Source organism: Hylobates moloch, unplaced genomic scaffold (assembly GCF_009828535.3).
Source record: "Hylobates moloch isolate HMO894 unplaced genomic scaffold, HMol_V3 SCAFFOLD_11, whole genome shotgun sequence".
NCBI lineage: Eukaryota > Metazoa > Chordata > Mammalia > Primates > Hylobatidae > Hylobates > Hylobates moloch.
Genome location: NW_026652286.1, coordinates 99,655,410 through 99,671,013, shown reverse-complemented (window position 1 = coordinate 99,671,013; position 15,604 = coordinate 99,655,410). Strand labels below are relative to the sequence as shown.

General features: G+C 45.3%; 2 protein-coding genes across 7 annotated transcripts in view; one reads left to right on the top strand and one right to left on the bottom strand.

Moving 5' to 3' along the window:
- Window positions 1-3,944: 3,944 nt before the first annotated feature.
- On the bottom strand, window positions 3,945-14,013 carry LOC116476232 (putative uncharacterized protein KIRREL3-AS3). The gene is given in 6 exon segments (XM_032165909.2): window positions 3,945-4,052; window positions 11,782-11,883; window positions 13,140-13,393; window positions 13,396-13,921; window positions 13,923-13,959; window positions 13,961-14,013. Coding segments are annotated over 6 exon segments (1,080 nt in total).
- A 16-nt stretch (window positions 14,014-14,029) lies between these two features.
- The window catches only part of KIRREL3 (kirre like nephrin family adhesion molecule 3), a 581,063-nt gene continuing 579,488 nt past the window's right edge, over window positions 14,030-15,604 (top strand). For 5 of the 6 annotated variants that reach the window (XM_032167866.2, XM_032167865.2, XM_058446270.1 and 2 more), the window contains exon 1: window positions 14,030-14,205. The gene's annotated coding sequence lies outside the window, so the exon portion shown is untranslated. The remainder of the gene's footprint in view (window positions 14,206-15,604) is intronic. The other variant, XM_058446269.1, reaches the window with a different exon arrangement.

The following is a 15,604-nucleotide window of genomic DNA, read 5'->3' as shown; positions in this document are numbered from 1 at the left end:
GCAAAGATTATTTATTTTTCTTCAAGAGTTTAGAGTGGCAGTTTGGGGATAGCACCAGGAGATATCAGCTGTGATGGCTTGGAGAAACAGTGTAAACCAGCAGTGTAAGCAAGAGCAGGGCATGTATGAGTAGTTGAGAATAGTGAATAGGAGTAGGACTAGACAGAAGACAGTAGGGATGACAAATTTTTTGGGGCACAGTCTAAGTTGATCTGATGTCTGGAATGAGATTGGGGCCTAATAAAAAGGAGCGTCTATACAGGAGCTGAAATGGGCTGTACCTTGTAGCATTCTGAGGACAGGTCTGACTTCTGAGAAGGGAAAAGTGGTAAAAGTATTGTCCAGTCCTTTTTAAGTTGGTGGCTGAGCTTGGTGAGGTGTGTTTTTAAAAGACCTTTAGTCCATTCTACTTTTCTTGAAGACGGAGGACTGTAAGGGATGTAAAGGTTTCACTGAATACTAAAAGCCTGAAAAACTGCTTGGCTGATTTGACTAATAAAGGTTGCTCTGTTATCAGACTGTATAGAGGTAGGAAGGCTAAACTGAGGAATTATGTCTGACAGAAGGGAAGAAATGACTGCGGTGGCCTTCTCAGACCCTGTAGGAAAGGACTCTACTTATCCAGTGAAAGTGTCTACCTAGACTAAGAGGTATTTTAGTTATCTGACTCGGGGCATGTTGAGTAAAGCTAATTTGCCAGTCCTGGGTGGGGGCAAATCCTCGAGCTTGATGTGTAGGGAAGGGAGGGGGCCTGAATAATCCCTGAGGAGTAGTAGAATAGCAGATGGAACAATGAAAAGTTATTTCCTTGAGGATAGATTTCCACGATGGAAAGGAAATGAGAGGTTCTAAGAGGCGGGCTAGTAGCTTGTACTATAGCATAGCCTGCCTTTGCTGGTGTGTGGCGATTAGGCCTGGTGGAACCGCCATCAATAAATCAAGCGTGATCAGGGTGAGGAACAGGAAAGAAGGAAATATGGGAAAATGGGGTGAATGTCAGGTGGATCAGAGAGATACAGTCATGGGGTTCAAGTGTGGTATCAGGAATAATGTGGGAGGCCAGATTGAAGGCCGGGCCAGGAATAATGGTAATTGTGGGACTTAACAAAGAGTGAGTACAGCTGAAGGATGTGGGGAGCAGAAAGTATATGCATCAGGTATGAGGAAAAAGATTTTGGAAGTTATGAGAAATGTAGAGAGTAAGTTGAGCATAGTTTGTGATTTTTAGGGCCTCTAAAAGTATTAGGGCAGCAGCAGCCGCTGCATGGAGACATGAGGGCTAGGCTAAAACAGTAAGGCCAAGTTGTTTGCACAGAAAGGCTACAGGGTGCAGTCCTGGCTCTTGTGTAAGAATTCTGACTGCACTAACCATGCCTAGGAAGGAAAGGAGTTGTTGTTTTGTAAGGGATTGAGGTTTGGGAGATTAATAGGACATGATCAGCAGGGAGAGCACGTGTGTTTTATGATAATTATGCCGAGATAGGTAACAGATGAGGATGAAATTTGGGCTTGACCGAAGTAATGGGGGCTGTCTGTGAAGCCTTGCGGCAGTACAGCCCAAGTGATTTGCTGAGCCTAATGGGTGTCAGGGTCAGTCCAAGTGAAAGCAAAGAGAGGCTGGGATGACAGGTGCAAAGGAATACTAAAGAAAGCACGTTTGAGATCCAGAACAGAATAATGGATTGTGGAGGGAGGTATTGAGGATAGAAGAGTATATAGGTTTGGCACCATGGGGTGGATAGGCAAAACAATTTGGTTGATAAGGCATAGATCCTGAACTAACTTGTATGGCTTGTCTGGTTTTAGGACAGGTAAAATGGGGGAATTGTAAGGAGAGTTTATAGGCTTTCAAAGGCCATGCTGTAGCAGGTGAGTGATAGCAGGCTTTAATCCTTTCAAAGCATGCTATGGGATGGGATATTGGCATTGAGTGGGGTAAGGGTGATTAGGTTTTAATGAGATGGTAAGGGGTGCATGATCGGTCGCCAAGGAGGGAGTAGAGGTATCTTGTACTTGTGGGTTAAGGTGGGGAATACAAGAGGAGGACCAAAGGAGGCTTTGGATTTGGAAGAAGGGCAGCAATGAGATGCAGCTGTAATCCAGGAATAGTCAGGGAAGCAGATAATTTAGTTAAAGTGTCTCAGCCTAATAAGGGAACTGGACAGGTGGGGATAACTAAAAGGAGTGCTTAAAAGAGTGTTGTCTAAGTTGGCACCAGAGTTGGGGAGTTTTAAGAGGTTTAGAAGCTTGGCTGTCAATACCCACAACAGTTATGGAGGCAAGGGAAACAGGCCCTTGAAAAGAAGGTAATGCGGAGTGGGTAGCCTCCGTATTGATTAAGAAGGGGACGGACTTACCCTCCACTGTGAGACCGGAAGCTCAGTGTCCGTGATGGTCTACGGGGCTTCCGAGGCGATGAGGCAGCATCAGTCGTCAGCCGCCAAGCCGAGAAGGAGTCAGTCAGAGAGCCTTGGGCCAGGGTTCCAGGGGCTCTGGGAGTGGCTGCCAGGTGAGTTGAACAGTCCGATTTCCAGTGGGGTCCCACACAGATGGGACACGGCTTAGGAGGAATTCTGGGCTTCAGGCATTCCTTGGCCTGGTGGTCAGATTTCTGGCACTTGTAGCAAGCTCCTGGGGGAGGAGGTTCTGGAGGAATGCCTGGCCACTGTGGTTCAGGCATTTGGAAGTTCTTGTGTGCTGGAGATGTGGCTGGGGTTTGTCTCACAGTGGAGGCAAGGAATTGCAACTTTTTTCTATTATTGTAACCCTTGAAGGCAAGGCTAATTAAATACTGTTGTGGGGTTTGAGGGCTGGAACTTAATTTTTGGAGTTTTATTTAATGTCGGGAGCAGATTGGGTAATAAAATGGATATTGAAAATAAGACGGCCTTTTGACCTTTTAGGGTCTAGGGCTGTAAAGTGTCTCAGGGTTGCTGCCGAACGAGTCATGAACTGGGCTGGATTTTTATATTTGATGAAAAAGAGCCTAAACGCTATCTGATTTGGGATAAAGAAAAAGGAGCATTAACCTTGACTATGCCTTTAGCTCCAGCCACCTTTTTAAGAGTAAATTGCTGGGCAGGTGGAGGAGGGCTAGTCACGGAATGAAACTGTAAGCCGGACCAGGTGTGAGGAGGGGAGGTGATAAAAGGATTATAGGGTGGAGGAGCGGAGGCTGAGGAAGAATTGGGACCTAGCTCGGCCTGGTGAGGAGCAGCCTGGGGAGGAGGGGAGAGGTCAGATGGGTCTGTAGAAAAGGAGGATTCGAAAGACTCAGCGACATTTGGGGTTGGGAGTGAGGGGACAGGTGGGAGGGAAAGAAGGAAGATTTGGGATAAGTTGCCTTGGGAACAGAGACTAGAGAAGGACCAACGTGTAAAAGAATGCCTGGACATCAGGCACCTCAGACCGTTTGCCTATTTTACGACAAGAATTATTTAGATCTTGCAGGATGGAAAAATTAAAAGTGCCATTTTCCAGCTATTTGGAACTACTGTCGAGTTTGTACTGGGGTCAAGCAGCATTGCAGAAGAACATAAGATGCTTAGATTTTAGGTCAGGTGAGAGTTGAAGAGGTTTTAAGTTCTTAAGAACAGAGGCTAAGGGAGAAGAAGGAGGAATTGAGGGTGGAAGGTTGCCCATAGTGAAGCCCAGAGAAAAGAGAGAGTAGGGACACGAAAGGAAGGGGTTCGGGAGTTCTCACCCTCCAGAAAAGCAGGAAAGGGGTCGGGGCACAGAGATACGAGGTCGGGGCATGGAAATAAGGGATTAGGGTGCAGAGATATAAGAGGTTGGGGCACGGAAATAAGGGATCGGGGTGCAGAGATATAAGAGGTTGGGGCATGGAAATAAGGGATCGGGGCGCAGAGATATAAGAGGTTGGGGCGCAGAAATAAGGGATCGGGGCACAGAAATATAAGTGGTTGGGGTGCGGAAATAAGGGATCAGGGCACAGAGATATAAGAGGTTGGAGCATGGAAGTAAGGGATCGGGGCGCAGAGATATAAGCGGTTGAGGTACTTGTCCCTCACCCAGAAAAGTGGGACTTGCTGCTAAGGGTGAAGGAGAAGGGGTTAGGGGTTTCTTGCCCCCCCCAGAAAGGTGGAGAAGGGGTAGAGACATGGAGAGAAGGGGTTCGGGTACTTGTCCCTTCCCCAGAAAAGCGGGACTTGCCGCTAAGGGTGAAGGACCAAGGCAGGCATCCCTGCGTGGTCTGACACCTCAAACCTGGGTGAATAATCAGAGAGGCGTCCCTGCAATGATTAAATACCAAGGGAAGGCTGCCTTCCCAGTCCGTGACTGGCACCGGAGTTTTGGGCCCATGGATAAAATGTGTCTCCTTTGTCTCTACCAGAAAATGAAAGGAATTGAAATTAAGAGAAGGGAGAGATTGAAGAGTGGAAAGGAGAAAGTGGTTGAGGGATACTGAGAGAGGCTGGAGAAGAGAGTAAGAAGAGGCCGCTTACCCAATTTAAAATTGGTGAGATGTCCCTTGGGCTGGTCGGTCTGAGGACCTGAGGTCACAGGTGGATCTGTGAGGTCACACAGGATCCAAATCATGGCACCAAATTTCATGTGCGTCCGTGTAAAGAGACCACCAAACAGGGTTTGTGTGAGCAATAAAGCTTTTAATCTCCTGAGTGCAGGCGGGCTGAGTCCAAAAAGAGAGTCAGCGAAGAGATGTAGGGGTGGGGCCATTTTATAAGATTTGGGTAGGTAAAGGAAAATTACAGTCAAAGGGGTGTTGTTCTCTGGCAGGCAGGAGTGGGGGTCACAAGGTGCTCAGTAGGGGAGCTTTTGAGCCAGGATGAGCCAGGAGAAGGAATTTCACAAGACAATGTCATCAGTTAAGGCAGGAACAGGCCATTTTCACTTCTTTTGTGGTGGAATGTCATCAGTTAAGGCAGGAAGGGCCATCTGGGTGTGTACGTGCAGGTCACAGGGGATATGATGGCTTAGCTTGGGCTCAGAAGCCTGACAATGATTCTGTTTATGCATGTGCATGTAGAAACTCCTTCTTATGTATGAATTCAAATACATAACAAAAGACTAGGAATGTCTACACCAAACTGCTGGTAGTGGTTACCCCTGGGTGTAGATTTGGAACGAGGGTGAGTGAAGGAAGGCATTCACATTTTTTTCGATATTCACATCCAGTATTCTTTTGTAATCATTGATTTTTTTCAAAATGAGATTGTCTTTTTTAGTTTTTGCTTACATAATTAATATATGGATTCTATCACCAGTAGTGAATTTTTTAACAATTTTTTAAGTATTCTTTCCCTTATGTTCTAAAAGGAAGGACCAAATTATTCAAAAAGAAAGTTTTAAAAATTAAGATTTCTTCATTTGAAACACATCCTCTGTCATTTTGGGGTGTCATTGTGCTTCCTGATCATGATTTAAAATAGATAGTAATGAATCATCTTTCATAGCAAGTTTGACTCAGTCAAGTAAAAATGGTTCAAAGGAAATCAAAATTAGGAATTAATCTTCTCCTCTATTACCACAATGATGCTTCCCCCATGGGGTTTTAATGCTTGTGTTTTGGAAGATAGAACATGAAATGGAGAACCATGGGGCAGTGGGTATCGGGGTCTTTAACTGGGACTAACGTCAGAGTTGAATCCTGTTTCTTTCTGCTCTGAGGCCCTTGGTGAAATTCTTCTGTCCAAACACAGAAAATGCTTCCTTTTCAGAATATCTGTGTCACTGTATCACTTTTAGTTTCCCTTAAAAGCTTATACTGTTGTACTTTATAGCTCACCGGACCATAACAGATTCCTTGAGGACAGAATGGGTATCTTTTTCATCTCTGTGTTGCAAGTGCCTATATGAAGCGCCTTACACAAAGTGGGTGCTCGAGAAATATTTGCAGCATGAACGTTTGAGTGAATCAGTAAATGGCTGGCTGAATCCAACAATCAGTGCCTCTGTGTTGGGTCTTCAACTGCGTTGGAAGGTACTTGAAGTCAGAGGACTCTATGTCTTGAACCTTCCACATCCCCTACAGTGCCTTGAGAAAGTAAAAATTCAACAAATGATTGTTGATCAATTTCCCTATTTTAACAGATGATAACATATGTTCACAGAGATTTATATTTTGATTTGTTTACCAGCCTACTGACAAGCAAGCCAGGGAGAGAAGCATTCTTTCCCTCATTTTGTAGATAATTCAAATTCAAATGAGTCACAGAAAGGAAAGACATTTGACAAATGAAGAGAAGGGAGATTCACCTCCTGAACATTTCAGGTTACTCTCTGGTGACCTTTCTGGCCCCCTCAAGAGCCCAGTGTTTTCTGACTGTGCCTTTTCCTCTCCCATGGGGAGCAGGCCAAAGCTCAGTAGAGGGTCCATTGCTGGGTGATCTCAGAATTTCAGGTAGTTAAAGTGGAAGGTGGCACTTCTTAATTAGGTAGTTATAGCATAATTATTTGAAAGTGCCTTATAATTACATGCCTCCTCCCCAAACTCCTTAGCTGCCTTGACTGGGATCTCAAGGTCCTGTCCCCTGCCAGCCCCATGTCAACACAATGCCTGAGCCAGGCATTTACCAGAGATGGTTGTATCTTAATGAGGGAGAAACACTCCAATGGATTCTCTCTCAAAAACTCAGAACTCATGGTCTCTCATTGCTACCACATGGAAAACTCTAGTTCAAATCATCTTACACACTGGCCAGATCAGTGAGATGGGAAGTTGAGAGTTCACTGTGGAGCAATTTAATCCAGGTGCCTCTGGAATATTTATTACAAAGGGACTCGATGGCCTCACTAAACCATCCCAAGGATTCCCCTTGCTGTCATGTGCAGTTCTTCATTATTTCTAACTTCCCATCCCATGAAAAATGGGCTTTCTATTGGTTTAGCCTTAAAAGGAAAGAAAAATCACCATCACTCTCCAGCACAGAAAATCTTTCTACATTTTTCCTTCCTCTTGAGGTGGAATGTAGCTCCAAACTGACAGCCTCTGAGCGAGCAACATACCCAAATATCAGGGCAGATTGCAAAGCAATCAGCTCAGGGAAAAAGCAAGGGAGCTGTCAGTCAGTAGCATCCATCCCCCATTTTGAAACATGGCTGACTGGATGAACACCTCTTCTCAAGAAAGGAAGGACCAAGGGTGTCATTAATGAAAGCAGGAAATTCAGCTTTACATCTCGTTCAAAAGATGGATTCGCTGCCCTCCTCCCAATCCAGGTGGGTGAGTTAGTTTAGTGTGGAATTTGTCTGCCCTCACTGAAAACTCCAGTTAGGCAATGAATTATTCCAAGTAAATTAAGTGTATTGATCCCCTCCCCTTTCTGACACTTTGCAGATATTGCTATCAAATCATGCTCCTTGCAAGTGTCAGTTTTTGCCACAGACATCTGAAGAAGAGAACAAATATTCTCTTGAGTTTCTCAGAGTGTAGTAAGTGCTTGTGGAGTATAATAGGACATGAGCAGACCAGGGAATGACATAGGCCTGTGATGAGCCTAACTGGCTACCTTGTAATCTCTGCACACTCAGCTTATGAGAAGAGGGTCATGGGTTTACCCCTGGGTTCTTCAGGTAAGATTAGGTCAAGGTCATTGGTTGCATTTTACCTCTAACCACTTTTTATACAAATGCAAATGGATCAGAATGAAGATCAGGCAGAAGAGTATAGATAAAGATTGTGAATCTATCACAGTTCTGGGGAAACAATCAGATCGCATACTCTATACATAGCAGGTAGTGCAGTACTTTTATAAATGGTAAGGAGTCAGTCTTGTTCAAGGTGAAGGCATGCATTATTTTGCCAGGGTCTCAATTGAGGACTTGCTTCTTGTGGGTTCATTTTTCTTCCCCGTTGTTATGGACTGGATGTTTGTGTTCTCCCCCCATTGCATGTGTTGAAATCCTAAACCCCAATGGGATGGTATTAGGAAGTGGAGCCTTTGGGAGGTAAATAGGTCATGAGGGCAGAGCCTTACAAATAGGATTAGTGCCCTTATGAGAACAGACAGGAGAGCTTCCTCTCTCTTCTCTCTGCAGCGTGAGGATACAGATGGCCACTTGCAAACCAGGAAGCCCTCACCAGACATTGGATCTGTAGGCACATTGATCTCGGACTTCCAGCCTCCAGCACACTAAGAAATAAACTTCTGTTGTTTAAGCCACCCAGTCCATGATATTCCATTGTAGCAGCCTGAACAGACTAAGACTGTCAGATTCATCTTTTAATAATGATCAAACTCACCCTTTTTAAAATAGTAAACCTTAATCCTCCAAAAAAGAGGTCCTTTTTCACTATTATCCAGTTGAATTGTCTCTTTTGACCCAAAACTACGATATTAAGCCTGTTGAGTATTCTAAGGATGAATGGTCTAAGGATAAATCAGATATCTAACAACCGTATACTATGAAGTATTATTTCCATCCATATTAAAGCCCTTATCACATGTGGAAATACTTATGAATGAAAGGATATGATATCTGAGTTTGCTTCAGAATAATCCAGTGAGATAGAAGGAAGCAGGGAAGATAGAATAGTATTTGCCATAGCTTGGTTATTGCTGGGGTCAAGTGATGGCCCATGGTGGTTCTAATAACAGTGATTCTCAACTGTAATATGCATCAGAATTATCTAGGAGTTTTGTTAGAAAACAATTATCTGGGCCCTACCTCAGAGGTTTTGATTCAGGAGGTCCCAGGTGGTGCCTAAAAATTTGCAATTCTCAGGGGATGTGATGCCGCTGGCCCAGGGACCCCTTTTGGGAGCCACTGTATTCTATATCCTCTATTTTTATACAATAAAAAAAAACAATTTTGTTGTGCCAGTAAGAGCTAGCACAACAAAACAAGATGAAGGAGGAGTCTCTGCCTCTGCCTGCTCCCAGTCTCAGGCAGAGAGCAGCTGAAGAAGACAAAGAAGAGACGCAGACCTCAGAAAAACACTGAACCGTCAACTCAATTCAAATTGGACTGAGTGTGGAAAAAATTAATGTTGGCTTTCCTCATTTACTTTGAACCTATGTCTGCATAATTGTTATAGAGTGTGATAACTTCTCAACCGATTTGGGATTGTGCTGTTAAGAAATATGAATAAGCCGGGTTTCTTGTTTTTTTGTTGTTGCCGTTGTTGTTGTTGTTTTAATGCAAGAGGTAGAGTTAGGCTGTTGTACAAATCTTGTGATTTATACACATCGATGGCACCACTACCCACATTTGCCTGAACGTGGGTCAGGTTCAAAATGTATAGTCAGAAATCTTTCTCTCCAGTCCTTCAGCTGCATATCCAGAAGACGGATATGAAATTTCCTAGATCTAGTTTGATCTAAAGGCATCAGATGATGAAGAAAGAAAAGTTCAAGCTTGGGACTGGATGGTCACAGGAAGGACATCAGGAGTTTCTGCTGCATTTTTCTTTATTTAAACACCATTAGCAAGCGATTACTATATGCCAGGCATTGGGCCATATATACTCTGAAACAGGCAAAAATAAATTCCAAAAGATGGTCCTTGGCCTTAAAAATCTCATATCTAGTTTGGAAGGTAACATGTAAATAAATAGTTAGCATATTGACAGTTCTATAATAAGAGTTTATAAGAATACTGTGGAAACCTAGGTGAATAAGCTATTCATTTTTGACTGAGGGGAGGAAGAGGTGAAGTGAACTTCTCATGGATGACATTCCAGCTGATTCTTGAGCAATGAATACCTATTTATTAGGCAAAAGGACACGAAGGGAGAAAGACACACCAGGATGAGGAAACAAGTATAAGAAAGGTATAGAAGAGTAACAGTGTCTGCTGTCTCTAATCAATAAAGAGGAATTTGGCAAGACTGAGGTTCAGGCTGTGAAGGAGGGAGCTGGCAATAGGACAGGAAAGCTGTGTTGCTTTGACACTCCCTATATATCATGATAACAAGTTTATGCTCTATCTTGGTGACTACTATGAACTGAATTGTATCCTCCTAAAAGTTATAGGTTAAAGCCCTAACCTCTGATGTGACTGTATTTGGAACTAGGGCTTTTAGGAGGTGATTAAGGTTAAATGTGGTCATATGGTTGGGTCCTAATCCAATAGGACTGGTGTCATTATGAGAAGAGGAGGACTGAGAGATGTCTCACATTTAAGGACAGGCCATGTGAGGACACAGAGAGAAGGTGGCCATCCACAAGCCAGGAAGAGAACCCTCACTAAAAGTCGGCCATGATGGCATCCTGATCTTAGACTCCCAGCCTCCAGAACTGTGAGAAAATGAATTTCTGTTATTTAAGCCATCAGCCTATGATATTTTGTTAGGCAGTATGAGCAGATCAGGGCAGCAACCATCCACATTTTTAAGCAAGAGGATGATATTACAGAACTGCATTTGAAATGCACTTATGTGGTAGAACAGTAGGTTAGGCAGTGGAGAGGGTCTTTGTTAGTCTGTAGACTAGGCGGTGAGTTGAGGATGCTGTAAGTTCAGACAGAGATGATGAAAATCTGGTCTAGCGCTGAGTAATTTGGAATATTTGGGTAGGAGGCACATTGATTGCTAGCATGGTAACAGAAAAGTTTTTTGGGTGTGTATGTAAAGTTTTGTATTTATGTGAACTTATATAACTTTATTACATATGTAACTTCAATATGCTAATATATATAATTTTATTACATAAAGATGGGAAGGAAAAAGGAATACTAGGTGTAATAAACAAAAAGTAAAACTTGTCATCTAAGAAGAAAGCCTAAAGGAACTTTGAGTGAGATCTTTCACTCCCTTGGCTGCTATAAAAGTTTACTAATTTATAATATAGGTGGGGGATATGGGGGATGGCTCAGGGGAGAGGCATGAAAAAGAAGAATGGAGGAAAAGGATAAATGCAGTATAATTTCTAAGACTTTGAATATCACAAATGAGTCATGTAACTGGAATTTCACTTTGTCTTCCAATAATTTCCACATAATTAGCCTATTCATATACACAAAAAGAGCACATGGCATATTCCAAAATGACACACGACCTGTTTCAAACCCTGAAGAGGGAAGCTGAAGCTTGCCTTTGGTGCCATCCCCAGAGCTTTTTGGAAGGTCCTGGCCTACACACCCAGCCAGCAATGACACAAGGCATGGAGCACTGCCATCTCCTTTCATAATATTTCTTATATCTTTTCTTCCCTGTAAATTACACACTCTTCAGGTCTTTGCTGAGATATATAATGCAGCTCCCATGTGAATTGAGTATCCAGTGCCCTGCATGCATGAGCATGTCAAGGCTAAACAGGTCTGTTGTTCTTCAACAGTGCTGCTGGAGAATTGTATCCTTGTGCAGAATGATGCTGAAGAGATAAAAATATCTTTCATTTCTTTAGTGCCATGCCTCTTAAAGTGTGTTCCACATTTTCCAAACTATATATAGGCTCAATTCATTACCCATCCTCATAAAATACAGCCAGAGCAGTGGCAGGCACATGCCAGATGTTTGACAATGGTTTAATAACAGAGGGAAGAATAAGTTAAATTGGATTCAGAAAACAGGAAATAGAATGTGGGGCACTAGGTAAAACTTCACCATTCATTCCGCAGTATGTAGTGAGAGCCTACTGCCTACCTGGGTAAGAGCTGCGGACACAGCTGTGAACTAGAGGGGCACTGTCCCCACCTTCATGGTGCTGCCAGGGTACCGGAGAAAATACAGGATTAGACAATTTTTTACAGTAAATTGTGATTGACATTAAGACAGACGAAGTACAAGGCATCCTTGTCCTCGCTCCCTTTAAACGAAGTCTTTTCCAGTTAGCCCCTCTGGCATCACCACTCCCTTACTTTAATAAGATGTTTGCATTTTGCATCCAACATGGTTGTAGATGTACGTTGAAGGAAGTCTGTTCTGCAACCCAGAACCAAGGCTGGATGTGGGGTCTGGTTCTGGGGAAAACAAGGAGATAAGGGAAAGACACGAGTTCAGTAAGTTGGGGAAAAACTGAGGGTGCTCAGACTGAGTAGAATGAACACGAAGCAGTTTGAGGAAAAGTCAGAAACAATGACAGCGGAGAGGCCCACGCAGATCTCAGGGTTGTCACTTGCTCACTTGTTTTCTTGGGGATGGCGACCCACCACTCAAAATAATCTGCCCTAACACTGATGGCATTAAAGAGCACTTCCATTTGTCTCCATGATGAAAGGTGTGGTCTCTGGAACAGAAGACAGTGGGACTTTAGGATTCTGAAGAATCCTGAAGATCCACTGGCTTAACCAGTCATTTAATAGATGAAGAAAGGTGTGCCCAGGTTCGTTAAGGGGCTACACTGGTTAGCAGTGGCCAGGCCAGCGCCACATCAAAAGGCTCAGCAGACTCCCTCCATGAGGCCTAATCCTCAATGAATCAGGGGGGCAGACAACCTACCCTTCAGGGGATGCTTCTGAAAGTTGAATATCTGGTTCTCTGAGCCCTTTCCCTCTACAATGGAAAGACCAACTGCAGGGAACAGGGGTTAAGGTCTCATAATCCACCTACACAGAAGTAAGCAAGAAATCTGGTTCAGATAAATGAAAAAGAAATAGGCTAGAAGACTGTGACTGCCCAGGTCATAAAGGCTGCCACCTAGCGAGGACCTCTGATGACCATCTGGTCTCTGGAAGTGTATGTAGCTTGGAGTCCTTATTAACTTACCTACGACTGGAGAGTCAGGTTACCCTGAACTCCCAGTAGGAGGCGGTTCGAAATGTGTTAAATCCCTGGACAAAAGAGGTTTAACCAGTACTGGCAGGATATATGAAAAACAAAAAGGGAATGTGGTTTCTAATGTATCTCTGCAACAAATACTGTGAAGAGGCATTAAACAGGAAATTCTCTGTACATAATGACAGTCCATCTCTTAAAAGAGCTGCTCCCTCTCCTTGGTGATAATGGTGTCTCATGAACACAGAATAGCTGTGGCTGGGAGCCCGGCCAGCATGGCAGTGGGGGAGATGGAGAAGGATAGGACAGTGGGGACACTGGGCCTAGGTGGGGGCCCTGGACTGTTGCCTCAGCCTGCAGCTTTCCCGCAGGGCCCCAAGCAAGCTAACCTAGAAGGATGCATCTCTAATGGAAAGGAAGGGCCCAGACCGATGCCATCCAGGGCAATTTCTCTTATTAAAATGTCAGTGAGATGTTTTATAATATTTTCTCACATACGCACCTGTATATACCTCTTTCCAACTAGAGGACAAACTTTCCAGGAACAGGAATGATCATAGTCATTCCACGTGTCTTTAAGGATCCAAAACAGGTCTTTGGACAAACTGAGGGAATAACACATGTTAGACATTGGGCTGACAGCCACGAGGAAGGTCAGGAGAGTGGCGGTGAGCTGAGGTCTGCAGTGTGCCCGAACGCCAGCCTGCTCCGAGCACTCGACAGCCGCACCCCTCACTCCTGCACCGAGACCCAGAACTTGCACATCACTCTCTTCGTCCCAGATCTCAGAAAAGCCTGGGGGCAACAGGCAGCAAGGCTTGGAAGAGCAGGAGAGCAGGTCTTGGAAACTGTCCGGGGGAGCCTTGACCTCCTGTCACTTGTTGGCCAGCCAGCAGCAGAACCTGGGGCCGGCCGGCATCCTCTGTGGGCTCCCGCCTCAGCGCAGGTCTGGGCTACCCAGTTCCGGCCCGCCCCGCTGGCGGAGGTGGGGGGCGGGGCCAGGGGCTCACAGGACCCAGCACTTGGCACTGGAGGCTTGGGGAGGGGGCTGGGGACTGATGTATTCGGCCTCCGGGCTCCACGCCTGGCGAAGAAACGCTGGAGAGGATGCCACCTGCTGGCATCCCACCGGCTTGCACGGTGGGCACAAGAGACCTGGAGCCAGCCTGGATGTGCAGAAAACCAGAATTCGGGCGGTTTTCCAAGTTGCTGGCTTTCGGCTGTCTCTTTAGGGCTGCCGCCTCCACCGACTGTCCAGAGACCCCTTCCCCCGCGCGCCGCCCCCCAGACGCGAAGGCTTCCAGCGGGGGCGGCGGTCTCTCCTCTCCCCGCTTGCAGCGCACTCCGAGGTCTAGGGACTCTCCGCGCTTCTCCATCAGGTGGAGCCGTCGGCTCCTCGCCGCCTCCCTCCTCCTCCCTCCCCGGGAGCGAACCGCGCGCAGGCCGCCTTGCAGCGCCAGGAGGCTAACCGAGCCCCCAGAGGAGGTGAGGCCGCGGGCAGCCGGGCGGAGATGGCGGGGCCGCCGTCGGGGCTGGCGCCAGAGCCCGACCGGCTGTGGGTCCTGCAGGTACTGCTCGCGTTCTCTGCCCCACGTGGTGGCTGCTGAAGATTGCCGTGGGTTTTCCGGCACTCAGGCTTGATACGCCTCCTAGTCCTTTTAGAGGCGGGCAGCTCATCACTTAAGAGGGAGTAGAGGGGAGTGGAGAGGGTAACAGGCCCAGCTGGCTGGGGGGTGGGGGTGAGGGGGATGCCTGGAGCCAGTAAGGGGGCCATGGGGCCAGTGTTGGGGACCAATGGGAGAGCGAAACAAGATCCTTCCAACCTGGATCTCCCAGGCCCCCCTCTTCTTTCCAAGAGTCAGTGCGAGTGTGAGGTGCACACGCCTGTACGTGTGCCTGATTATTGCGTATTACACACTTCACTAGCCTTGTGACCCTGGTTTTGTAATAGTTCCCTCGGGGGCTGAATTAAGCAAATCTGGGCCCTGCGCCATTGAGGAATTAGCACTCAAAATTAAACAACAGCTTAAAGGATAAATCTTTAGTTAAAACATCAAATGTTGCTACCTTTGATAGAGAATCTGCATTCTAGTATTTGTCTTATTCACTGCAAGAATGGCACGCAGACACCTGAAATTTCTCTCCAACAACCCCATAGGCTTAATGGAAAGCTACTACTAAGGTGACGGCGCTATACATAGCGTTATTTTCAGTCTTAATGTGTTATTTGGCATATGTTATTTAAAATTATTTTTCATCTCCTGTGTGTGTTTCTGATTTGCCTCTTCCACTTATTGCATGATCTGTTATACCAGGCTAATGGAGTCAGGCTGAGCTGACACTGCTTCAGTAACTTGTTTGTTAATTTAGCTAATAGGTTGCCCCTTTTGTGTCCTTTTAGTTTCTGTTGCTCAACATTTCCGTTTCTCCTCCCAAAGTTTGCTTACAAATTTCCCTTTGATATGTTTAACAGCCTCTAAGGGATGCAGTTAAATAAGCTATTAAGTTAAGGATAGAAAAGTACAAAGCAGACATCTACTGATTTGTAGATCTTTGGTGTCATCTACCAGGTGTCAGCTCCTACTAACACACTTCTATATGCCCCTGCTTCCTTCTTTCTTGTTCACAAATACCAAGGGATAATTTTTTAAAGTTAACATCCGCATGGGAACTTGGAGTTGGAATGTGCCTTGTAGTCAGCAGAGTCCTCAAAAGGCGTGCTACTGAAGGAGGAAAGGCTAAGAGTTTCCCAAAAGACCTCCCCATGGTCCAGGGACTGAAGACAGTAATGACTGATTTTAGAATTGAATGCTGAATGGCACATGTCAGGGGAGCGTCTTTCATTTTCCTCTCCTCTCTCTTTACCTCTCCTTCTCACACTGCATAACGTTGAATATGTTTCTGTGTTGCTTTGTTATGTCCCTGGAGTTTGCCTCTTGTGTGTATACTCTGCTTGCACACTAGATT